General features: G+C 39.3%; 2 protein-coding genes across 3 annotated transcripts in view; both read left to right on the forward strand.

Moving 5' to 3' along the window:
* Window positions 1-23,305, forward strand: part of IREB2 (iron responsive element binding protein 2) — a 63,399-nt gene extending 40,094 nt beyond the window's left edge. For both annotated transcript variants that reach the window (XM_033189265.1, XM_033189267.1), the window contains 12 exons: window positions 4,320-4,436; window positions 5,733-5,892; window positions 6,723-6,858; window positions 9,355-9,439; window positions 9,800-9,956; window positions 10,266-10,390; window positions 12,010-12,114; window positions 12,207-12,349; window positions 15,777-15,924; window positions 16,009-16,131; window positions 19,012-19,197; window positions 19,917-23,305. In XM_033189265.1, coding sequence (XP_033045156.1) covers window positions 4,320-4,436; window positions 5,733-5,892; window positions 6,723-6,858; window positions 9,355-9,439; window positions 9,800-9,956; window positions 10,266-10,390; window positions 12,010-12,114; window positions 12,207-12,349; window positions 15,777-15,924; window positions 16,009-16,131; window positions 19,012-19,197; window positions 19,917-20,027 — 1,596 coding nt within the window. In that variant the 3' untranslated portion in view covers window positions 20,028-23,305. The remainder of the gene's footprint in view (window positions 1-4,319; window positions 4,437-5,732; window positions 5,893-6,722; window positions 6,859-9,354; window positions 9,440-9,799; window positions 9,957-10,265; window positions 10,391-12,009; window positions 12,115-12,206; window positions 12,350-15,776; window positions 15,925-16,008; window positions 16,132-19,011; window positions 19,198-19,916) is intronic.
* LOC117070328 (A disintegrin and metalloproteinase with thrombospondin motifs 7-like) overlaps window positions 1-26,295 on the forward strand; it is a 684,711-nt gene that overhangs the window by 239,534 nt on the left and 418,882 nt on the right.

Genomic DNA, 26,295 nt, shown 5'->3' on the forward strand with positions numbered 1-26,295 from the left:
GTGTCAAAAAAGAAAAAAAAAGTAAATTCTGGAGTACCTGACCACCTGGGTTTGAATCCCAGCTCTAAGACGTGTTAGCTGTATAACCTTGGGCAATTTATTTAGCCTTTCTGCCTCAGTTTTCTCATCTCTTAGATACTACAATAGTATCTGCCTCTAAGGATTCTTAGATATTAAAAACAAATTCATGGAATAGTTCAGACACATAGTAAGTGCTCAGTAAAGGGTAGCTAATCTTTTTGTTTTGCTTTTTGAGACCCAGTCTGGCTTTCTCACCAGACTAGAGTGTAGTGGCACAATCATGGTTCACTGTAGCCTCAACCTCTGGGCTCAAGCTCCCACCTTCCTGGGATTACAGGTGTGAGCCACCACCATGCTTAACCCCCTTTTTGTTTTAATATTACTATTTTTTTTTAATGTTACTATTTTTTGGACCCTGGGCAGGGTCTCCTTTTACTGCCCAGGCTGGTCTCAAACTCTTAGCTTCAAGAGATTCTCTAGCCTTGGCCTCCCAGAGTGCTGGGATTACAGGCAGGAGCTGCTGGGCCTGGCTGAGGGGGTAGCTATCATTATTATTACTGTCATTATTATTATTATTATTATTTAAGTAATGTTATTGTAGCCCAGTACTTTTGTTTTATTCACTAATTTTACGTAGAGTTTTATTGTAGTGAATTTTGTAATATTTTATGAAGTCTAGTTGTGGTTTTTGGGTTTTTTTGTTTTTTTTTTTTGTAGAGAGAGGGTTTTGCCATGTTGCCTAGGCTGGTCTTAAACTCCTGGCCTCAAGCAATCCCTCCTGCCTTTGCCTCTCAAATTGCTGGGGTTACAGGTGTGAACCACCAAGCCCAGCCTATGAAGTCTAATTTTTTAGTATTTAATAATAGTGACTCTTAATTCTTTGCTCTAATTTATTTCTACTTTATGATAAGAGTAATATCTCCCTTCAGAATAATCAGTTTTGATGTTATCTGCATCTGGTTTACTTGTGTATTTTGCAACATTCCTTTATTAAAGATACACACTACTATGCAGTCTTACATGTTACTTTTAAAGATATTTTACAATCTAAGTAAATACTTACCTGAAATTAGCCAGGAGTAGTGGCATATTCCCATGGTTCCAGATCCTCAGGAGGCTGAGTAGGGATGATGGCTTGAGCCCAGGAGGTCAAGGCTGCAGTGAGCTGTGGTGAGCCACTGCACTCTAACCTGGGTGACAGAGCGAGAACCTGTCTAAAAAAAAAAAAAAAAAAGGCCGGGCGCGGTGGCTCAAACCTGTAATTCCAGCACTTTGGGAGGCCGAGATGGGCGGATCACGAGGTCAGGAGATCGAGACCATCCTGGCTAACATGGTGAAACCCTGTCTCTACTAAAAAATACAAAAAACTAGCCGGGCGAGGTGGCAGGTGTCTGTAGTCCCAGCTACTCGGGAGGCTGGGGCAGGAGAATGGCGTAAACCTGGGAGGCGGAGCTTGCAGTGAGCTGAGATTTGGCCACTGCACTCCAGCCTGGGTGACAGAGCAAGACTCCGTCTCCAAAAAAAAAAAAAAAAAAAAGATTATCTGTTGGAAATGTGTATCAAAATAGGCAGAATTCATTTCCAGGAAAGACTAAATTTTATTAAAATTCGTTTTCTAGGAGTGTGTCAAAGGTTTCTAACAACATGGTTTTACAGTTTTGGTTAACTGTTCATTAAACTCCATGAGGACAGGAACTTTGGTTTGGTATTGTATCCCCAGCTCCTAGAACAATGCTGGCACATAGTAGATATTCAGTAAACATGTTAGGTGAATAAATGAATACATATAGGACCCACAGAAATTGAATTTGTGTGCTACTTTGGGCAAATCATTTTACTTCCGATCATTTTCCATTGTTTTCACCTCTATTTATTAGATCTAGTGCTTTGTCCATGTATTTTCCTCCTTCACATTTTTTAAAATACAGAAGTGGAAAGAATAAGAAAAAGGGAAAACTTTGGTGGTAGAATAAAATGAAATAAATATGCCTGTTACAAACCCTTGGCTAGGTGCGGTGGGCTCACGCCTGTAATGCCCGCACTTTGGGAGGCTGAGGCAGGCAGATCACCTGATGTCAGGAGTTCAAGACCAGCCTGGCCAACGTGGTGAAACCCCATCTCTACTAAAATTACAAAAAAGAAAAAAAAAAAAAGCCAGTTGTAGTGGCGGGGGCCTGTAATCTCAGCTACTCAGGAGGCTGAGGCACAAGAATTGCTTGAACCCAAGAGGCAAAGGTTGCAGTGAGCCGAGATGACACCACTGCATTTCAGCCTAGGCAACAGAGAGAGACTGTCTTTAAAAAAAAAAAAAAAATGGCCAGGTGTGGTGGCTCACGCCTATAATCACAGCACTTTGGGAGGCCAGGAAGGGCAGATCACGAGGTCAGGAGGTCCAGACCATCCTGGCTAACACGGTGAAACCCTGTTGCTACTAAAAATACAGAAAATTAGCTGGGCGTGGTGGCATGTGCCTGTAGTCCCAGCTACTCAGGAGGCTGAGACAGGAGAATCGCTTCAACCTGGGAGACAGAGGTTGCAGTGAGCTGAGATCGCACCACTGCACTCCAGCCTGGGCAACAGAGCGAGACTCTGTCTCAAAAAAAAAAAAAAAAAAATTCTCACCAGGCCAGATATGGTGGCTCATGCCTGTAATTACAACTCTTTGGGAGGCCAAGGCAAGAGGATTACTTAAGGCCAGAAGTTCAAGACCAGCATCATAAGCAAGGCCCTGTCCCTACAGAAAAGGGATGGATGGCTTGAGCCCATGAGTTTGAAGCTGCAGTGAGCTATGATGGAGTCACTGCACTCCAGCCTTGAGTGGTAGCAAGACCCACCCATGCTGGAGTGCAGTGGCGTGATCTCAGCTCACTGCAACCTCCACTTACCGGGTTCAAGCAGTTCTGCCTGAGCCTCCCAAATAGCTGGGATTACAGGCACGCGCCATCATGCCCGGCTATTTTTTGTATTTTTAGTAGAGACGGGGTTTCACCATGTTGGCTAGGCTAATCTCAAACTCTTGACCTCAAGTGATCCACCTGCCTCAGCCTCCCAAATTGCTGGGATTCAGGCGTGAGTCACTGTGCCCGGCCCAAGACCCTGTCTCTTAAGAAAAAACAAAAACAAACCTGACTGTATAAAGAAATTAAAATCATTAGGATGTTGATTTCAAGAGAAACTTCTTAAATGGATATTTATGGGCAAAGACTAGGATTGCCTGAATCCACTAAATGAAAGTATAAGTAAGCCAGGTGTGGTTACTCACGCGTGTAATCCCAGCACTTTTGGAGGCTGAGGCGGGAGGATTGCTTGAGCTCAGGACCAGCCTGGGTGACACAGTGAGACCTCATGTCTACTAAAATTCAGTTAGCCAGGCATGGTGGCGCATGCCTGTAGTCCCAGCTACTTGTGGGGCTAAGGCGGGAGGATCACTTGAGCCCAGGAGGTTGAGGCTTTATTTAGTTCTGACTGTGCCACTGTGCTCCAGCCTGGGCAACAGAGTGAGATCTTTTCTTAATAAAAATAATAATAATAGTAAATAAATAAAGTGTAAGTAGTTGGATCAGTCAGAATAAACAGGGATATAAAATAATGTTGAAAGCCATGATGAAAAGTTTCGAGTGATTATATTCACATAAATGCATGAAGGAAGTAATAGAAATACCAGAAGAAATAAATATAAAATCTAGTTGGGAAGTGAGATTTTTAACAAAAAATACGATTTCTTAACCAAGGAATAAAAGCTTGGGTTGCAGCAGGCTGGCCAGTGAAACCCTCTGGAACAGGAAAAAGAACCCTTTCTCTGCTGTGTCCCTTCAGCACCCTCTAGTGACCAGTTGTCACATCATGTGTGCTGACAAAGGAGAAATGTTCACTAACGGTTTACCTCTGTGATCACAGAGCTGGCAAAGGAGGGTGAATTTGGAGCTCAGAGGCAATAAGTTGACAGCTGACACAGGCATCTATTTTATCATTGGACATCAGTTAAGACAGTGTTTATCTTTGTGAGAAAAAACACTTGGGAAACTAGGTTTTGTATATGCAGTACAGTTGGTGTTGTGGTAGTTTAATTGCATACTGATCTGCTAGTCTTGCTTTTAGCAAATTTTCATGTTTCATACATTTAAATGTGTTTGTTTTAAAATATTTATTTCTTGGGATTGAGGGTGTATTATACTATTAAAACAAATTGCATTAAAGTAAATACTAATATACTTATTCTGATTTGGAAAGTAATGCTTGAATTGGAATCCATTGTGAGAAATTCTGATTCCTTGTTCTTTCTCTTTTTCATTTCCTAGGTGATCCAGATTAATCTGAATTCAATAGTTCCATCTGTTAGTGGTCCAAAAAGACCTCAAGATAGAGTTGCTGTGACAGATATGAAAAGCGATTTCCAGGCTTGCTTAAATGAAAAGGTAGGTTACTTTATTGTTAGTAGTAAAGAACCAACAAGGTGACCCATAAACTCAATTCACTGCTATGTTTTATATATTATGGCACACACCAGCAGCCCCCTTATTTTCCTTCTGTCTGATGTGCCAGTCAGTCGTTTGGTACAGTTCCATTGTGAGGATCAGAGATTGATTGTGTCTATTTAAATTAAAATTATATACAATTTAAAGTTGAGTTTGTTAGTCACAGTAGTCTCATTTTTAAATGCTGAATAACTACATATGGGTCTTGAATTGATGAACAGCATAGATAATTGAATACATCATCACAGAAACTTTCTTTTTTTTTTTTTTTTTTTTTTGAGACAGTCTCACTTTGTTTCCCAAGCTGGAGTGCAGAGGCACAATCTCAGCTCACTGCAACCTCTCCCTCCTGGGATCAAGTGATTCTCCTGCCTTAGCCCCCAAAGTAGTTGGGATTAACAGGCGTCTACCATCATTGCTGGCTAATTTTTGTATTTTTAGTAGAGACAGGGTTTCACCATGTTGGCCAGACTGGTCTTCACCTTCTGACCTCAAGTGATCTGCCCACCTCAGCCTCCCAAAGTGCTGGGATTATAGCCATGAGCCGCCACACCTGGTCTGCTCTCATAAAATTTGGTAAATGTGACTGAATAGCAGGTGGTCTCTGGCTTTTTGGGGTTTGTATTTTCTGTCTCAGAATCACAGTTTTAGTCTTGTCACTTTCTCTATTCTGAGATCTCTAGTACTTGGCTTTCCTTTCAGAGCCTTTCTTTTTATGATTTCTTGACTTTTTGTTCAGAAAATGTTAAACTTGTACAAAAACAAAATAGTCCACTGAATTGCCATGTGAAACCTGTCAATTAGCTTCAATAATTAGCAGCTCATAGCCAATCTTGTTTCAGCTATACCGCACTGACACACATAGGATCCCTTTGGAGGAAATCTTCGGGGTCATTTTAGCAGAAAAAAATATGTGCCATCTCTTGAGAATTACTGTAAACAGGGATGATTAAGAACAACAAAGCCAAATAAGATCTGGATTCTGAGTGGTAGGCTGGACTTTCTTAGTAGATAAAAATTTTACTTGTGAACTTACCAGACTCCTATTGTGCCTATGCAGATTTATGCTTCAGCTGAGTTAAACAACTACTGAATGTTATGGGCCTTGAGCATCACTCACAAATATGATTTTTAATGTTAAATCATCAGATGTCCAGTCTGCTATGTTTTCTGCCCGTATTTTATTCTGTACATACTCAGAATATTTAGTTTATATTTTTGTGGAAATTTGTATAGGTTGGATTTAAAGGCTTCCAAATTGCAGCTGAAAAACAAAAGGATATTGTCTCCATTCATTATGAAGGAAGTGAATATAAGCTGTCTCATGGATCAGTGGTCATTGCTGCAGTTATCAGTTGTACCAATAATTGCAATCCATCTGTCATGCTTGCCGCAGGTGGGTTGTAGTTTATGGCCATACTTTTTTTTTTTTCCTTAATTATTGTTAGCTTTTCTGTTATTGTAACTTTCTGTTTCTTAGATGATGCAAGAGTGTCTACATTTGATATTGAGAGACTTTCTAGTATTTTAGTTAGATCTTAAGGAGCCTGAGTTTGATTTATGTTATTTTGTTTTTATTACACTGAAGGTAAATTTACTGTTTACTATAACTTACCTATCAATTAATTTTAGGTTGTATCTGCTTCTCTTGTTAATTTAGAACTATAGTTATTTAGCAGGTATTTCTTGATTATCTAGAAGTTAACCATAACACTGTGGAAGATTTCATTAAAAGTTATAAAAGTAGTAAAAGATCATTGTCTTGGCAAGGATTGTAAATGAAATCAATTTGTATGCCCATTGGAACATTTCCTTCGATGTATAAAACCATGTATAATGTGTTACATTCCCCTTAGCTTATTGTAATTATGACTTTAAAATGGTTCGCTTTAGAAAAAAGAGAAGAAAGAAAAAAAGATGGTTTTGTTAATGTGTACTTATATATGTGCATCTTTTGTTTCCAGTTGTGTGAATGATGTCAGCCTGTATCTTAATAATTTTCAACATGAAGGCTAGTATATTTACTGTAATTTTAAATTTGTTGTAAATGAAGCAAATCAGTAGAATAAAGGGGAAAAAATAATGACAATAAGTTTATGAATTCATACTTTAATCTGAATTGGCGATGAATCTGTTAAATAAATTACTTCTCACTTTTTACTTTAATATGAGTGAGAGAGGGAGAGAAACATTGCCATAATAAATCATTGTTTCTTGGCTGTGCAGGTCTTTTGGCTAAAAAGGCTGTTGAAGCTGGTCTACGTGTTAAACCTTATATAAGAACAAGTTTATCGCCAGGCAGTGGGATGGTTACACATTACCTCAGTTCAAGTGGAGTATTACCGTATCTCAGTAAGCTTGGGTAAGTGACAGCTATCGCTCTTCATATTGGTATTGGTGTTCAGTAGGTACTGAAGCTGCTTGTTTGTGCCTTTCATACACAAAGAGAAGATAGCCACGCGCGGTGGCTGATGCCTGTAATCCCAGCACTTTGGGAGGCCGAGGCAGGCGGATCACAAGGTCAGGAGATCAAGACCACGGTGAAACCCCATCTCTACTAAAAATACAAAAAAAAATTAGCCGGGCGCGGTGGCTGGCGCCTGTTGTCCCAGCTACTTGCGAGGCGGAGGCAGGAGAATGGCGTGAACCCGGGAGGCGGAGCTTGTAGTAAGCCGGGATCTCGCCACTGCACTCCAGACTGGGCGACAGAGCAAGACTCCATCTCAAAAAAAAAAAAAAAAAAAAAGAGAAGATAGAGGCCGGACATGATGGCTCACGCCTGTAATCCCAGCACTTTGGGAGGCCGAGGCAGGTGGATCACGAGGTCAGGAGATCGAGACCATCCTGGCTAACACGGTGAAACCCCGTCTCTACTAAAAATACAAAAAATTAGCCGGGCAAGGTGGCGTGTGCCTGTAGTCCCAGCTACTCAGGAGGTTGAGGCAGGAGAATGGTGTGAACCCGGGAGGCAGATCTTGCAGTGAGCCGAGATTGCGCCACTGCACTCCAGCCTGGGGGACAGGGCGAGACACTCTCTGAAAAAACAACAACAACAACAACAACAAAAAAGAAGATAGAAGAAATATGCTTTAGTTTTACTTGCTACCTTGCCATTACCATACAATTTTTGATGCCTTATCACTCAGGAAACACTTAGTGGGCATATCAAATGAGCAAAGCACCAGCTCAGATACACAGAAGTAGGGAGTGGTCTTAGCTTCAAGATACTTAGCTGGAAAGACAAGACAAACAAGTACAACCAAATAACAGTTACAGTATAAGAAAAGATACCAAGTATAAACAATGTATATACTTGTGTAGGTCAGTTGTGTAGGTCAGTTCAAAAAAGAAAGAAATCTTACAGTTTGCATTTATTAACTGAAAATTGTCATAATTTTAGTTTTATGAGGTTATTGGGTCTATAATACATAAGTTTAAGTTGTCCCTGAACCTTGGAGAAAGTAACTTATGTTTTTTGGGCTGGGCACGGTCGCTCACGCCTGTAATCCCAACACTTTGGGAGGCCGAGGCAGGTAAATCACGAGGCCAGGAGTTTGAGACCAGCCTGGCCAATATGGTAAAACTCCGTCTCTACTAAAAATACCAAAATTAGCCAGGCATGGTGATGCACACCTGCAGTCCCAACTACTCAGGAGGCTGAGGCAGAAGAATTGCTTTAACCCAGGAAGCGGAGGTTGCAGTGAGCCGAGATCATGCCACTGTACTCCAGTCTGGGCAAGAGAGCAAGACTCCATCTCAAAAAAAAAAAAAAATTACATACGTTTTTATGTAATCCAAAACAATTGATGCTAGTTGTGCTGGAATTTTTTGGTTTTGAGACGATGTCTTGCTCTGTTGCCCACACTGGAGTGCAGTGGTGCAGTCACAGCTCATTGCAGCCTCGACCTCCTAGGCTCAAGCAGTCTTCCTACCTCACCCTCCTGAGTAGCTGGGACCACAGGTGTACACCACCACACCCAGCTAATTTTTACATTTTTAGCAGAGACAGAGTTTCGCCATGTTGGCCAGGCTTGTCTCAACCTCGTTGCCTCAAGTGATCTGCTCATCTCAGACCGGATTACAGTCCTGAGCCACCACACCCAGCCTAGCTATATTTTCAGTGTGTGTTTTGGAACATATGAGTCATCAGTTCCTTTGCAAAATGGATAAATTTTAGATTTTTTTGCTTTTAGAATGCATCTGAAAGTAATTTAGAGGACTGTGCCTGTAATCTTTTAGTTGTATCATCTTGGATTTATTGTCAGGGAGTCTTCTTGGGTTTAACTGGTTGATAATTAAGAGATTACTTCTATCAGAGTGCCCAGTTACAGTGCCTCTTTTGGGACCTTTGGTCAGGTTATTATAGCCAGGTCCTCTTTACATTTTAAACCCTTGGATGGAAGTACAGAATCAATTATTTTAAAAGGTCATGTTATATTCCTAGCAAGTAGTATTTGGGGGAATTATCTTGTGCAGTGATAAGTGCTGTTAAGGCTCTTCAAAGGTTTGCATTCAGCTTTGAGACCCACCTGAGCATTTTTATTTTTTATTTTACAAAAAAAGTAGCTGGGCCTGGTGGTGAGTGCCTGTGGCCCCAGCTACTCAGGAGGCTAAGGAGCAGAATTGCTTGAGCCCAGGAGGTTAAGGCTGCAGTGAGTTGGTTCAGATAGCATGCCTGAGAGTTAGACTTGATTGCTCAGAATGTAGTGAAGTGAATGTATTGATGAAGGTTAATCCATGTGTCATGAATAGTCTTAAGTAATCTTATTACAGTGATAGAATTACAAGATAAGACTTGTCCTTTCTCTACAAATATTGTGATGTGCTATTCAGTCACATTTTTTTTTTTGAAATGCAGATTTGAAATCGTTGGTTATGGATGTTCAACTTGTGTGGGAAATACAGCCCCCTTATCAGAAGCAGTTTTAAATGCGGTAAAACAGGTAAAATGTGTGGATCGGCAAGACATCTAAATGATTTTCTTAACTATGTTTTGTTATTAAATTATAGAAAATATATATTGATGTGTTTATATTTCTGTAAACTCTGCACCTCTTGGCAGTTGTAACCTGTGAATGTTTAAATGATTCAAAGACTCATTTGTAGATCCTTGAAATAATTCCTTCATAATATAAGGAATTGATTTAGTTTATTCGCAAGATGGATAGTTCTATATTTAAAAATTAGTAATATGTTTTTTGGTTAATCTCGCCCTCAGACTTTAAGATTGCTTATATATGATTATCCAAATTTGTACCATCTCTAGAATTTAATATGTTTGTGTGTTTGTGTTTTTTTTTCAGGGTGATTTGGTTACCTGTGGAATTTTATCTGGAAACAAAAATTTTGAAGGTCGTCTTTGTGATTGTGTTCGTGCCAATTATCTTGCCTCTCCACCCTTAGTGGTAGCTTATGCCATAGCAGGCACAGTGAATATAGATTTCCAGACAGAACCTTTAGGTATCTTTTCCTTTATGTATATGTATACCTACACATATGTTTCCCCATAGAAGTCATTATATTTTTGAAATGTTTCTTAGACCATCTATTCTTTGAATTATTTCAGGAAAACTTATAATGTATAGTTATTAATTTCTGTGTTTATGTGAAGAAAATAAAATGTGCAGGTAATTAGTTCTTCTAGCCGCTTAAGCCTGAAGCACCCAGTTGAATCATTTACTTGATGTCCATAATGTGTCTTTGAAAAGGTATGAACATTTTCAGAGGGTTATTTTTTTACTGAGTGTCATGTTCAAAAATTTTAACCAGGTACTGACCCCACTGGCAAGAACATTTACCTGCATGATATTTGGCCTAGTCGAGAAGAAGTTCATCGAGTAGAGGAAGAACATGTTATACTATCCATGTTTAAAGCATTAAAAGATAAAATAGAAGTAAGAGTCTTATGTGTTTCTTAAATAGTTTAATCAATTTGCAGTGTTCTTTTATTTCATATATCTTGTCTTCTGACTAGAATAAAAATTAAAATTACATTATTTTGAGCACGGTTTTCGATGTGTAATAGTTTGTATCTGGAATCTATAATTAAAAAGCAAATGGCGGCTGGACACAGTGGCTCATGTCTGTAATCCCAGCATTTTGGGAGGCCGAGGCAGGTGGATCACCTGAGGTCAGGAGCTCAAGACCAGCCTGACCAACATGGAGAAACCGCATCTCCACTAAAAATACAAAAAAATTAGCCAGGTGTGGTGGCGCATGCCTGTAATCCCAGCTATTCAGGAGGCTGAGGCAGGAGAATCGCTTGAACCCGGGAAACAGAGGTTGCGGTGATCCGAAATCGTGCCATTGCACTACAACCTGGGCAACAAGAGCAAAGCTCCATCTCAAAAAAAAAAAAAAAAAGAAAATGTCTTAGAGTTATCAGAACTGATTAGTGTTGATTGGATGATCCTAGCAGCAAACCATCATGGCACACATTTACCTATGTAACAAACCTGCACATCCTGCATATGTACCCCAGAAGTTAAAATAAAAGTTGAGGAGGAAAAGAAAGAATTGATTAGGTGTTCAGAATACATCAGTGAACAAAACCCAGAATTCTGGGGAGAGGCAAATAAGCTGTAAAGAGAATAATTATATAAATTATGCAATTTTTATTATTATTTATTTTTTGGTGTTTCTTGGGAGATGGCGCCCCACTCTGTCACCCAGGCTGGAGTTCAGTGGCCTGAACCAGCTCACTGCAGCCTTAACCTCCTGGACTCAAGCAATCCTGCTCCTCAGCCTCCTGAGTAACTGGGGCCACAGCGCTCGCCACCAGGCCCAGCTAAGTTTTTTATTTTTTGTAAAATATATAGATGCTCAGGCTGGTTTCAAACTCCTGGACTCAAGTGATCCAGCCACCTCAGCCTCCCAAAGTGTTGGGATTACAGGTGTGAGCCACTGTGCCTGGGCTAAGAAATGGTGAGATTTTTGGATGTAGTTTGAAGGCTTTGATGTGGAACAAATACATTGAAAAAGCAGAGGTTTTTCTCCATTATAACATGCTTAGACATTAACAGCATACCTCATACATGCTTAATCTCTCCGTAGCAACATGTAGAAATCTTTCTAAATTCTTTAACTTTTTTGGACTCTGTAGTCTTTATGTTCAGTTTATATTGAAACTTTCCCCTTACAGTGTACCTGGAGATCTGGTATGCTAGAATTTGAGGAGCAAATTTTTAATCATTCTGTCCAAAAACCTCATGATTTTTTACAATGCACTGTTTTGGCTGGGCATGGTGGCTAACGCCTATAATCCCAACACTCTGGGAGGCCAAGGCACACGTATCACTTGAGCTCAGGAGTTTAAGACGAGCTCAGGAGTTTAAGACCAGCCTGGGCAAAAATAAAAATTTTAAATTAAAAAAAAAAGAATACACTGTCTTAATTTTCTTTCCAAATGGATAAGGCCTATTTTTGTTGTTTTTGTTCTGACTTAAGTACTGTTTTATTCTGTTGATCATTTTCATGCACCTCTTCTACTGAGCCCTTTTAACTGTATTCACAGATGGGGAATAAACGGTGGAATTCCTTAGAAGCACCGGATTCAGTTTTGTTTCCATGGGACTTAAAGTCTACTTATATCAGATGCCCTTCATTTTTTGATAAACTCGTAAGTACTGTTTGACTATTTGATCTTTTAAAGATTGTTATAAACTAAGAAGTCTTGTAAAGAGTTAAATGCCTTGAACTTTTACCTTCTAGACCAAAGAGCCAGTTGCACTCCAGGCTATTGAAAATGCCCATGTCTTATTATATTTGGGAGACTCTGTCACAACAGATCATATATCACCTGCAGGAAGTATCGCTAGGAATAGTGCTGCCGCTAAGTATTTGACAAACAGAGGGTATGTGTACATGGCTTTAGAGTGTTTTTGTTTTTTCTTGTTTCTTACTGATTAAGAGACTTCTATTGGTCATGTTCCTTTTTTCCAGTAAATACATGCTATCATAGGTACCTGACTGCCAGTGTGTTTGTCTTAAGCAAGAATGAAGAGTGGAGGGGGGCGGGTACCTTCTGTACCTGTCTTTGCTTGTGACTTTAGACAATGAAATTACAATTTTAAATTGAGCCCTTATAGTCTCAATAAACAGCTGATTGGAAATAAGATTTTTCTTTTTCAGTGCTACTTTATTGAAAAATCAGCTTGGTTTTACCTACCAAATGAGGCCTGCTCATTTGGTTAAAACCAGCTTCCCATTATGAGAGTAAAGAATTTAAATGTGTATTTTATGGGCTGTAAAATGTACATGTGTGAGGCGGGGAATGATGTGTATCAAATCAAAAGACAATGAATTTCTGCTTCATGAGCCTAAAATTTTATAGGAACAATAAATGTAAATGTAAAGGCTATTTATATTGGAGATAAAAATTTTAAACTAGTAAGATTTTATTTCATTTCTACATGATTAATCATGTAGAGTTGCCCTGTTATCAAGGGACTGTTTTGACAGACAAAGTTTTGCTAAAAGCAGAATTTGTAGTACTGCTACCTGATTAGCTTATTGGATGCTTGTTTGATGCTTGTGTAATTAAAATGACAAGCTTTTTCATTGAAATTTATTTATTTATTTTTGAGACAGCCTCACTCTGTCACCCAGGCTGGAGTACAGTGGTGCAATCTCAGCTCACTGCCACCTCTGCATCCCAGGTTCAAGTAATTCTCCTGCCTCAGCCTCCCAAGTAGCTGGAATTACAGGCACATGCCACCATGCCCAGAGAGTTTTTGTATTTTTTTTTTTTTTTTTTTTTTGAGACGGAGTCTCGCTTTGTTGCCCAGACTGGAGTGCAGTGGCCGGATCTCTGCTTACTTCAAGCTCCGCCACCCAGGTTTACGCCATTCTCCTGCCTCAGCCTCCCGAGTAGCTGGGACTACAGGTGCCCGCCACCTCGCCTGGCTAGTTTTTTGTATTTTTAGTAGAGACAGGGTTTCACCGTGTTAGCCAGGATGATCTCGATCTCCTGACCTCGTGATTCGCCGGTCTCGGCCTCCCAAAGTGCTGGGATTACAGGCTTGAGCCACCGCGCCCGGCTGAGTTTTTGTATTTTTAGTAGAGACGGGGTTTCACCACGTTGGCCAGGCTGGTCTGAAACTCCTGACCAAGTGATCTGCCCACCTCGGCTGCCCAAACTGCTGGGATTACAGGCATGAGCCACCGTGCCTGGCCAAAATGTCAATATAGCTTGTCTTGACATGTGATAATATTGCATAGCTTTTATTATAAAGTGGTGAGAAATAAGTTTTCTTTTCTATAAATATTTTTTTGGTTGTGATTTCCATCTTCATCATAATTGTGTGACATACTTCCAAAAAAGAAAAACAGTCCTCTCAGATGTACAATTTTTGTAATTATTATGCCTTCTGGTATGTATTTCTTAGCATATTTAATCCAGTAGTGTTCATCAATTAGAATTTTCTAAAAATAAAGACACTCAAACCTCCTAACACTCCCACCCTGAAGTAAGAATTTAAATGCACAAATTTAGAGAATTGTTGCCTCTGCGTAAAAGACCAGATCAGAGGCCAATGAAAGTCAGTTGTTGATTGTTGAGATACTCATGTTCAGTTATTTTTCCCTAAAACATTATATATAGTCACTAATCCAGTAGCAATACCCCTAGCACCCAGATTATGTTTTCTAAATACTATTTCCCAGTATGGTGACACAGTGCTTCATGGAGAAATTAGTGATTCCAGATCTGGGACTGGAAAATGTACACGATTTTACCAAAAATTACCAAGATTACCAAAAACAAGGGAATTGTCAAGAGACCATCAGTCTTCTGTCTAAAGGTCTCAGGGCCAGGACCAGCTCATTAGCTTGAAAACGGGTAAATATTATCAATTCTTTAACGAGCCTTTCCTGTATAGAATGTATTTCAGCATAACCAAATCATTGATGAAGGAGAGTTTGTCTTTTGTTTGTTTGTTTGTAGAGACAGGGTCTCACTCTTGCCTGGGCTGGGGGGCAGTGGCAGTTGGCCCTCTGCTGCCTGGAACTCCTGGGCTCAAGCACTCCTCCTGTCACACCCTCCTGAGTAGCTTGGGACTACAGGCTCACACCGTCATGCCTACATAATTTTTAAAGTTTTTGTAGAGATGGGATTTCCCTTTGTTGCACAGGCTGGTCTCCAACACATGGGCTCAAGCATTCCTCCCACTTTGACCTCCCAAAGTGCTGGTATTGCAGGTAGGAGCCACCATGCCTGCTGGAAAGTTTTTCTTTATAGAACTTTTATAGCTAAAAAATGAAGAAGGAATGGGTGAATTATAGTGTCACTATTTTACAGTCTCTAGTAAAATAAGCAATCTAGACCACAATGAGCTTGGTAACATTCCAGGAAAAGACAATTGGCTATCTTGTGCCTCCTGATAGAAGTACACACGACCTATGAAGCATTGTTGCCAAAAATTAAAAACCCAAATCTTATCAAGCCACTGGATCTAACATGTGATTTACAAGAACAGAAGGCAGAAGAACTTGTTAAGTGATCCATGGAGATGCAGTCAACACAATGTGGGTACAGAAAACTACACAAGTGACTTTATTTCATCAGATAGAGCACAAGCAGGAGGAAGGAGAGGGAACATATACTGTCACTCCTTGGTATAGATGTGGGATTGGTTCCAGGACCACCCATGTATACCCAAATGCACACATACTGAATTCCTACAGAATTCATGCAGAGGCCACATGCATGAAAAATCGTATTTGCAGTTTTCTGCATCCTGTGAATAATATATTTTCTGTCAGCATTTGGTTGAAAAAAATGGATGTATAAGTGGACCCACACAACTCAAATTTATGTTTAAAGGTCAACTGTAGATTAAAACACTTGAGATCAACTGAATGCATTTGTGAACTGCATTTGGATCCTGATTTAAACAAGCCAACTTAAAGTAGTTTGGAAATAATCAGTGACATTTGAATATTGACTGACTATCTGATATTAAGAAATTATTGTGATTTTTTTTTTTTGGTGTAAAGATTTTAAGAGTCTATATCTTTTAGTGAAATGTACTGAAATGTATGCTGTTAAAATATATCTAAGTTTTGCTTCAAAATGATCTAATGGGGTTGACTGTAGAAGAAACCAAGAATCCGTTAAGTTATAGCTTGGTGATAGGCACGTGGACATTCATGGTTTTGTTTTGTTTTGTTTGTGTTTGAAATTTTCTGTGATAAAAAATTTTTTTAGTAAGTCTTACAACTCAATAGTGTGTGATTGTTTTCCATATGTAATGAAAACTGACTTTCATTACTTTCTTGTAGCCTTACCCCTCGTGAATTCAACTCTTACGGAGCTCGAAGAGGTAATGATGCTGTAATGACAAGAGGCACTTTTGCAAATATCAAGCTTTTTAATAAGTTTATTGGAAAACCAGCTCCTAAAACAATTCATTTTCCGTCAGGACAGACGGTGAGGATGCACACAAAGTATTTAGACAATTCTAACTGGATCAAAATTTGTATTAAAGATTTTTGTGTTTGTTTTAATCTACAGCTAGATGTATTTGAGGCTGCAGAGCTGTACCAGAAAGAAGGTATCCCACTGATTATTTTAGCAGGAAAGAAATATGGTTCAGGAAACTCCAGAGACTGGGCTGCCAAAGGACCATATTTACTGGTATTGAATCTTAAAATTTATCATCTTAAGCTTCAAAGAGTTTTAAATGTTCCCTTTTGTCAGTAACATACTGTCAAAGTTTATTTGGATTTTTTAGAGTTATTTGAACCTCATAGGTATAGAGGGTTTTGTTTGTTTCAGTGATCTTAGATAATACTTTGTACTCACCTCGTTAGTATCATTTTAATACTCGAGTTTGGTTAAACCTACATCAGTCTTATGTGAAGAAGTCAGCATAATAGAGGGAAAGGAAATTCCGTTTTAAACTATTGTTTTATAATTATACGTATTGATCATTTTTTTTTTTGGTTTTTTTGTTTTGAGACCATGTCCTTGTCACCCAGACTGGAGTGGAGTGGCGCAGTCACTGCTCTCTGCAGCCATGACCTCCCAGGTGCAATCAGTTCTCCTGTGTCAGCCTCCCAAGTAGCTGGGACTACAGCCATGAGTTACCACCCCTGGCCAATTTTTGTATTATTTGTAGAGATGGCATCTCCCTATTTTGCTCAGGCTGATCTTGAACTCCTAGGCTCAAGCGATCCTCCCGCTGTGGCCTCCCAACGTGCTGGGATTACAGGCTTGAGCCTCTGTGCCCGGCCCCCACTGTTAATTTTACTTGCCTCCTTTTGATTTAATTTTCTCCGATTTGCCCCATTAGTGGGTAAAAGACTCTGAAGTAGTGGGCCAAGCTTCACCTTTTTTCCCCCTAAATAGGAGATTGTGGTGCCTGGCTGTCTGCCAGGAGGACATTTCTCCTGAGACAATTTCCTTATTGCAGAGCAAATAGGCCATCTGCTGGGGGAAATAGTCATGTGACATGTGCTTTTTGCCATTTCATACTGACAAGTGCTTCTCTTTACAATTGTAGCTTTAAAAAGCCTGGCTGAAACACAGATATCATGTAGGCCTCATTCTTATTTTAATCTTTAATATCTCCTTTAAAATGTAAATACTCTGAGGGGCTATAGGAATAAACCAAAATCTCATCCTTCTAAGATACTAATAATAAGTATTATTGAGTATTAATGATAGGTATAGGTTCTTTTTATCCTGGAAAGTGTTTTCGTGTTTGTATTTGATGTTGAAAGCTTTCCTCATATGGCAGGTGATGCTTGGCCCTCCATTTGTTAGATATTAAAAAACTGATTACAAGCCGTGGATAGGGGCTGGGTTTTGTCAGTTACTGTGCCTTACTATAGGTGATTGGGTGATAAGCTACCTTTTCATTGAGAGATTGTATATGTCATTATCTGTATTTTCTCTGTGGCCATTCAGTTTCTTCAAGGAAAGAGACTCGTTCAAGATGTAGACAATCTACTTAGTTTCCTGTTTCAGGGGTATTCTCAAGCCCCTATGCCCAGTGTTTGTCAGTTTAGAGAATGTATTCTCTTCCTTATTTCTACTATAACAAAAAATGAGTAAAAAATTTTTTTAAGAAGAATATATTCTCAAGAGGGGTGATGGCACTCCCAAGGAACAGAAATTGGTTCTCAGGTGGTAAAAAAAAAAAAATTTTTACTTTTTGCACATGAAGTACAGATAAATATAGAGTACATGAAAAGATACACGGCATCTTAGTGGTGTTAAAATTTTGGAGAGAAAGGAGGTGAACAGGAAGACACAATTATAGGGGAGGAAAGTCTTAAAAGACTCCTTAGGTAGACAGTGGAGAAAAAAGTTGAAAAACACAAGCCTAGAGCCTTTGGCTCATTTTTTTTTTCCAGAGAATAAACCTCTACTCTTATGGAGTGGGGATTGAGCTGGATCTTACTACTTTGTGTGGCTTGTAACCTGTATCCACAAGTATTCTGAGAAGCTCATCCTCTGAATCTCAATCCTTTTCCTGGGGCTTATGTTGCACATTAACTCAGACCTTGACTGGTATCACTCTCTAATTTCATTTTATCGTTCTGTGGTTTCAACATTGTCTTCTAAATCAGTTACCTATCTCTGTTTTCTAAATATTTATAGAATTCTCTCATCCTATTCCCTTTGTTACTTTATACCCTCTTCATTATTGTTGTTACTTACATTTTTTGGAGACAGGGTCTCACTCTGTTGCCCAGGCTGGAATGCAGTGGCATGATCTCAGCTCCCTGCAACCTCCACTTACCGACCTCAAGTGATTCTCCTGCCTCAGCCTCCCTAGTAGCTGAGATTACAGGTATACCACCATGCCCAGCTAATTTTTCTGTTTTTAGTAGAGATGGAGTTTTGCCATGTTGGCCAGGCTAGTCTCAAACTCCTGGCCTCAAGTGATCCGCCCACCTCAGCCTCCCATAGTGCTGGGATTACAGGCTTGAACCACTGCATCCAGCCTGTTCTTGTTATTTTTTATTTTATTTTTTGTTTTTTTTTTGTAGAGACGGGGTCTCACTATATTGCCCAGGCTGGTCTCAAACTCCGTCCTCAAATAATCCTTCTGCCTCAGCCTCCAATGTACTGGGATTATAAGCATATAAGCCACTGTGCCATATAAGGCCCCATATACCTTCTTTATTCCTTTATTTTAGTAGCATTTCAAGAGTGTTGAACACATATATTAGAGCTGTCATGTTTAAATAGAAATCCTTCTGAGCCCTACTTTGGGGTCAAAGGAACCAGCCCAATTATAGAGCTCTTATGATGTAGTAGGCAGCAGCAGTACCTAACCCTAGAGCAGCAGAAGGGGAGCCAGAATAATTTAGGGAGCTCCATAAAAATTCAGAAAAATAATCTATAAAAAGTTTCTGTAAATACTTCGATGGAATATTGATGCAGTATGAGGTATTAGACTAAAAGTATTTAGAGAAAGGCCAAAGTAGATTTTTACTCCCTTTAAATGCTCAGTAAATAACTTTCAGAAGTGATTGGAGGAAATAAAATGCACATTTATTACAGGGTGTGAAAGCTGTTTTGGCCGAAAGTTATGAAAAAATACACAAAGATCATTTGATTGGAATTGGCATAGCTCCACTTCAGTTCCTTCCAGGAGAAAATGCAGATTCCTTGGGCCTCTCCGGTAGAGAAACATTTTCTTTAACATTTCCTGAAGAACTGTCTCCTGGAATTACATTGAATATACAGGTATCTCTAAAATTTTCAAATGTATGATTATGCACTCAAATGTTTATGAATTGAATAAGAATCAATTGCTGTAAATTATATACTGAAGTCTCTTAATGCATGGTAAGTTGCCATTTAAGATGACTCACTCCGCCATACTTAAATCTAGCTATGTTAATAGTTCAAGTTTTCTGAGGAAAAATGGAAAGAACTGGATGCTTATACCAGAAAAAAGAACACATGGAGGGGAATCTTGACTTCCACTTAACAAGTGCCAGCTTCCTTTTCATGGTGGTCTTTTTTTTGCTGTCCCAATCTAATTTTAACCGAGGCATACATACCACTCCAAAGAGAGAGCAAAGTTGAACGTTCAAAGTTAGAGCAAAACAGACTTGACAACTAAGAAAAAAGGGGAAAGAGTAGGAGTTATTGATTACATGCAATGAATATTTGGTGTAAAATGAATATGAATAGTGAGTATAACTTCCCCAATTAATAAGTCAAAATTTAAATGTAGCTATTTTTCTACTTAGCTATGAAGCCCATGATCAGGTATCTCAGGTGTTTTTCAAGCAGCAGAAAAGTTTCAGGCAATCAGAATATAAGAAATTAGAACCAGGATAAATCAGACAGAATATGTGGCAAGTATAGTCATTAAATATGAAGACAAATGGTCTTAACCACCAAGTAGCACCTGGAAGATTTACTTGCTCACATGAAATGTTTTTGTTTCTTTAAAGACAAGCACTGGAAAAGTATTCAGCGTTATTGCTTCGTTTGAAGATGATGTGGAAATAACATTGTACAAACATGGAGGATTATTAAACTTTGTGGCACGAAAATTCTCATAGTATCTACTTACCATGGATACCTTTCATAACTGATAACTGCAAAGCCTTTTGTGCTGGACCCGGGAATCCTTACCATGGAGCTGCAGATAGTCCCAGTATACTCACTTATCTCATCCATGGATGTAAATGATGATGAATCAACATAGTAACTGAAATGAAATCTTCTTGATTTTAAATAATATACGAATGGTGCTATTAACCTTGCTAAAATCAACGTGTGAAGTGTGTTGTGGAAGAGACCTGTAAGTATGGGGGGGGGCGATATTTTATCAGACCATTTTGTAAATAAAGGCAGAATTTGTGTTGAAGATTCTTATATGAGTAACCTTCCTGGAGTTGTTTAGTTTTGCACCAATAAAACTGTGTACTACTGTTTGTTGGTTTAAGAGTAGCAGATTGAAATACAAGAAGCCAGATTAGACTCTAAAATTGTGGTCATTGGAATCTCATTTATAAGTGGACCTTTTAAGTATACTAATTGCTCTTCAGAATTGAGCTGGACACATTTGGCATTCTTAGTTTGTCATATAATCAGGTTTATCCTTAGTCTAACTTCAAGGGATAGAACCTGCCCCAGGTCACAATCATTCTGTCCAGTCCAGCCAAGGTTCCCTCCACATATGAAGATGGACCATGGCAAAATACAACTGATTGTGTGGCACCATGTATTAGCAGTGGAAATACATATCACATATGACGCAGCCTTTAATGTTTCAGCAGTTTGCCACTGTGACTATCTGACAAGCCCCCGATGGCATTATATTAATTGGATTAGATTATTTTGCTCACCTTATGTAATACTGTAACTTCCTATAACCTAATATTTTCGGTGTCATTAACCAAAATTTCACACTCATAGTTGCTAAAGAGAATGTTATTTAATCATTAAACTCTGAACTGATTTCTTCTAGACATTTAAATTATCCACCCTCAATTATACGGGTACTCAACCCTATGCATTTTTTAAATGTTGCTATTTCTTCATTAAATTGATTTCCTGCCATTTTGAATCATTTATCACCTGCGATGCATGATTCTATTAATTTTGTTATGTTTTAACCAAAGCTGACTGTAAGGATAAAACACTTAAGTTGCTGAGTACTATGTATCCTCAATATGCATGTCTGCCCATCACATCAAATGTTCTGTCAACAAGATGTTTGGCAATTTTTTAAAAAAAGGTTGGAAAATTATTTATAGAAGGTTCTATACCATTTCTTAATTAAGAAATTTAGCAGGCTAAAGGTTAATTGTAGTGATTTTTTTTTCACATAGAGATCTTTCTATGACTTAGTTACTGCAATTCAGAATTAGTTCACATTGCATAAAGAATTATTTGTTTTAAGCAAAATGCTGAAACTACCAAACCAGTGGATGAAGACCACTGAGAACTTTGCACATAATCATACAATCTTTTGAAAATATTTTGCAAATATGTGTTTAGACAATAAGATGGACTAGAGTTTGACAAAATGATTTCTTTATTTAAATTTTGTATAAGTATTTTCTTCGACACTTTCAAGTTATATTGTGTTCTTGATATATACTGTATATTTATTTGTCAGTGCATGTGTTTTTAATTTACATGAAAACATGAGTTAGGAGAAATTACAAGTTGAATGATGAAATGCCTGTATGTGCTCTGAAGAAATGGTAATTCCAGATTGTGCAGCAGGAAACAAATCTGTTTTGTTTTGTTTTGTTTTTTGAGACGGAGTCTTGCTCTGTCACCAGGCTGGAGTGCAATGGCATGATCTTGGCTCACTGCAACCTCCGCCTCCCGGGTTCAAGCGATTCTTCTGCCTCAGCCTCCTAAGTAGCTGGGACTACAAGCATGCGCTACCACGCCCAGCTAATTTTTGTAGTTTTAGTAGAGACGGGGTTTCACCATGTTGGCCAGATGATCTGAATCTCTTGACCTCGTGAGGTCACCCACCTCAACCTTCCAAAGTGCTGGGATTACAGGCATGAGCCACCGCGCCCGGCCTATATTGTTTTGAAAGCATACTCTATATATAGTTATGGACGGAGGCACAGGCATCCTTAGCAGCTGATTCAGGAGATGATGGTAAAGCTAGCTAACTATGAATTAAACATTCACATACCCAGTCTACCTAGTCCAGTAATAATACAAGCAAATCTTGTATTTCAGGAACAAATCAAGGTTCTCTTAATTTTTTGGCTTATATACAATGAAGTAAAAACTTGATAAACATGGTTTCAAATTGAGGAGAGTCATGGATGTATGTTTTAATATGTATACCTTATAATTCTGCCTCTAGCCAAATGCTATGTTTGCAAAATGTGGCATCTGTTAGTTTTTATTGTCTATATCTTCTTTGTTGACTATAGTTGGATAATTTTGTGTTACCAAAAAAAATAAGGAAGTGTAATGTCAGACACACAAGAAAAGCAAATCAGTGTTGTAAGCTTAAAGTACAATTTCAAAGGTCATTACCAACAGCAGGTTTTTTTTTTATATATACTTTAAAAACATTATGCTACATGTCATTGCCATTTTCATATTTTGGGGTTTTGCTACCTATACAATGGAATCAGTGAAAATGTCATCCAGCCACTGAATTGCCATTACTATATCTAAAAAGTATCTAAGATGACAGTTGTCACTATTTTATCTCCATGCTGACATTTGAAAGAAGGTACTAGTATACCGCTAGCCAGAGTGCTCAGGTTTTCGTTGGTAATCAAACAACAGTTGTACTAAAGGAAAGTAAAGCTAGGACCTAAGTCAGAATCATAGTTGCCTGCATATATGGTAGCAAGGTTGTGTTCATTTGCTTTCACAGTGATGAATGAGAGGATGAGGAGAAATTATTTGACATTTTTCTGTGGTTGAATAGAAGACACCTTTCTTTTGTCTTTAGGTTTAGGAGAAGATACTAAGATACTGGATGTTTATCCTATCTTAGTTTGATTGGAGTAATAAGAGAGAAGAAGAGGGTGGACTTTGGCTTTTTCAGTGTTTTTTCCCCCAAAGGGTGATACTGCTGATGTTTCTATCAATTTTACACATAATATGTGGCTATGAAACCATAATCTCACTTAAGTAACAGACAAAGTAATCACTTTGTCTATCACTAAGTAATAGACAAAAAGCATTGTCTATTATTTAAAGCCAACAAAACAGTGTAACAGTTTTAAGTTCAATAATGTTAAGTATTGTATAAAAATATATTGGAGGCAAAGTTCAGTTGACAATTGTGTATATGTTACTGATGCTGTAAATTATTTTTAATAAAGAAAATTGTATTATCACATTTGATTCTTGTTCTATTTTGTAGTAGTTGAAAATAAAACAAAATGATTTAGGAAATGTGCTGCCATCCGGCTGGGCACAGTAGCTCATGCGTGTAATCCCAGCACTTTGGGAGGCCAAGGTGGGCAGATCACAAGGTCAGGAGATCGAGACCATCCTGGCCAACATGGTGAAACCCTGTCTCTACTAAAAATAAAAAAAATAGCCGGACATGGTGGCAGGTACCTGTAGTCCCAGCTACTTGGGAGGCTGAGGCAAGAGAATGGCATAAACCCGGGAGGCAGAGTTTGCAGTGAGCGGAGATTGCGCCACAGCACTCCAGCCTGGGCGACAGAGCGGGACTCCGTCTCAGGAAAAAAAAAAAAAAAAGAAATGTGCTGCCATCCAGATGCTATGTGTTCCTGTGTGCCTCTGTGCTACAGGAGCAGCGCAGGGCAGGAGGATGCCTGCTTCCTGTGCTGCCTGTTCATTAATGTTCATGAAGCAAGTCATCGGAAGCTGGGAGCCAGGATCCCAGGTGTATTTGTTCTTGCATTGTATAAAGAAATGCCTGAGACTGGGTAATTTATTTTAAAAAGGTTTAATTGGCTCATGGTTCTGCAGGATGTACAGGAAGCATGATGCTGGCATCTGCTCGGCTTCTGGGGAGGCCTCAGGAAACTTGGAATCACAGTGGAAGATTAAGTGGGAGCAAGCACTTCACATGGCCGGAGCAGGAGGAAGAGAGGGACAGGGGAGGTGCCACACACTTTTAAACAACCAGATGTCAGGAGAACTCACTTGGGACAGCACCAAGGGGGATGGTGTTAAACCATAAGAAACCGCCCCCATAATCCAGTCACCTCCCACCAGGCCCCACCTCCAACACTGGGGATTACAGTCCCACATGAGATTTAGGCGGGGACATTGATTCAAAAAGACTTTCTTCCCACTATTATTAGCAACCTAAATGAGTAAGGTTTATTTATTAGAATTCAGTAATCATAAACCACAATTGGCACTTTATTAGAATTTTCTAAGGATTCCAATTTAGTATCTAAGAAGTTTGCATTACGAAGGCTAATACTAACAGGCACAAACTGATAGTTTGAATATCCGTCTAGGAGGAAATTTCCAGCTTCATCAGTGTAGCATTTAGTTGGTTTACAGTTTTCACTTGATGCTAATTTTGCTTTTTAATTACAAAGTAGCTTCAGCTTTACCGTTTTGATTTGATGTATGTTGTAAACCTGTGTTGTATACTTGAAAAATGCATTTATTGCAAAAGCAAATAAATAATTCTCACAAAATTTGCTTGTATAACGACAAGTGTGGGCCAGGCGAGGTGGTTCACACCTATAATCCCAACACTTTGGGAGGCCAAGGCAGGAGGCAGGAGGATCACTTGAAGTCAGGAATTTGACCCCACCCTGGGCAACATAGCAAGGCCCTGTCTTTTAATAATAATAATTAGCTTGGTGTGGTGGTGTGCACCTGTAGTCCCAGCTACTTGGGAGGCTGAGGCAGGAGGATTGCTTGAGCCTAGGTTGAGACAGCAGCGAGGTATGATTTATGCCACTGCACTCCAGCCTGGGTGACAGCAAGATCCTGTCTCTTGAATAAGTGTGTTGTCACTGTGAATTTTGTGTTTACGTGGTGTTAGTACTGAATTTTAAAGCATTTTTTTCAATATTTTCCATCTATTATTATCTGTATGATCTGTGTGGCAGGGTCCCTTTTTATTACCAATATTGGTAATTTGTGTTTTTTTTCCGTGATCAGTCTTTCTAAGGGGTTAGAAATTGAATTAATTTTTTAAAGAGCCAATTTTTTACGTTGTTTTCTGGTTTTTTGTTTGGTTTTGGGTTTTTTGTTTGTTTGTTTGTTTTTTATTGAGATGGAGTCTGGCTCTGTTGCCCAGTCTGAAGTGCAGTGGCATGATCTCAGCTCACCGCAACCTCCACCGCCCGGGTTCAAGCAATTCTCCTGCCTCAGCCTCCCGAGTAGCTGGGATTACAGGCATGTGCCACCATGCCCAGCTGATTTGTTTTATATTTTTGGTAGAGACGGGGTTTCCCCCTGTTGGCCAGGCTGGTTGCAAACTCCTGACCTCAGGTGATCAGCCTGCCACAGCCTCCCAAAGTGCTAGGATTACAGTCATGAGCCACCATGCCCGGTTTGTTTTCTTTTACTGGTTTCTGCTCTTAAGTGTTTCCTTTCTGTTACTTATTTAATTTCCTCCTTTCCCCCAGCTTTGTTAACACTTTTCCTCCAATGTAAATGTAAATATTTAAATTTTCCTCTAAGCGCTGCTTTAGCTGTAGCCCACTGTGGAGATTAAAGCCAATTTTGAGCATTTTAAACAACTTGTAATATATAAAGGAAGTATCATAAAACTGCTGGGATATTTTATGGGACATTGTTTTATAATGTAAAATCATGTCTATAATCTCACTGCAAATTGTTCATATTGTTTCACTCCAGTTTTTTTTATCACTGAGCTCTTTAAAAAAAAAAAAAAAAAAAAGCCTGGCCTCAATCAGTTCCCCACCTCAGCCTCCCAGACTGCTGGGATTACAGGCATGAGCCACCATGACCAGCCACTGAGCTATGTTTGAGAGCCACTACGTAAAACTGCTCCAGTAGCCAACTGAAGAAACGTTAATACAATGACATGACATTTTTTTCACCCCTAGAAACGGGTCTCACTATGTGGCCCAGGCTGACCTCGAACTCCTGGGCTCAAGCACTTTTCCTGCCTAGGCCTCCTGGAGTAGCTGGGACTATAGACTTGCAACATCACGCCCGGCTTAAAATGAGATATCTGGCCAGGCACGGTGGCTCACGCCTGTAATCTCAGCACTTTGGGATGCTGAGGCAGGCAGATCACGAGGTCAGTTCGAGACCAGCCTGGCCAACATAGTGAAACCTCGTATCTACTAAAAATACAAAAGTTAGCTGGGTATGGTGGCATGTGCCTGTAGTCCCAGCTACTTGGGAGGCTGAGGCGGG

This window comes from Trachypithecus francoisi, unplaced genomic scaffold (genome assembly GCF_009764315.1).
Source record: "Trachypithecus francoisi isolate TF-2019V2 unplaced genomic scaffold, Tfra_2.0 Lachesis_group3, whole genome shotgun sequence".
Lineage (NCBI taxonomy): Eukaryota > Metazoa > Chordata > Mammalia > Primates > Cercopithecidae > Trachypithecus > Trachypithecus francoisi.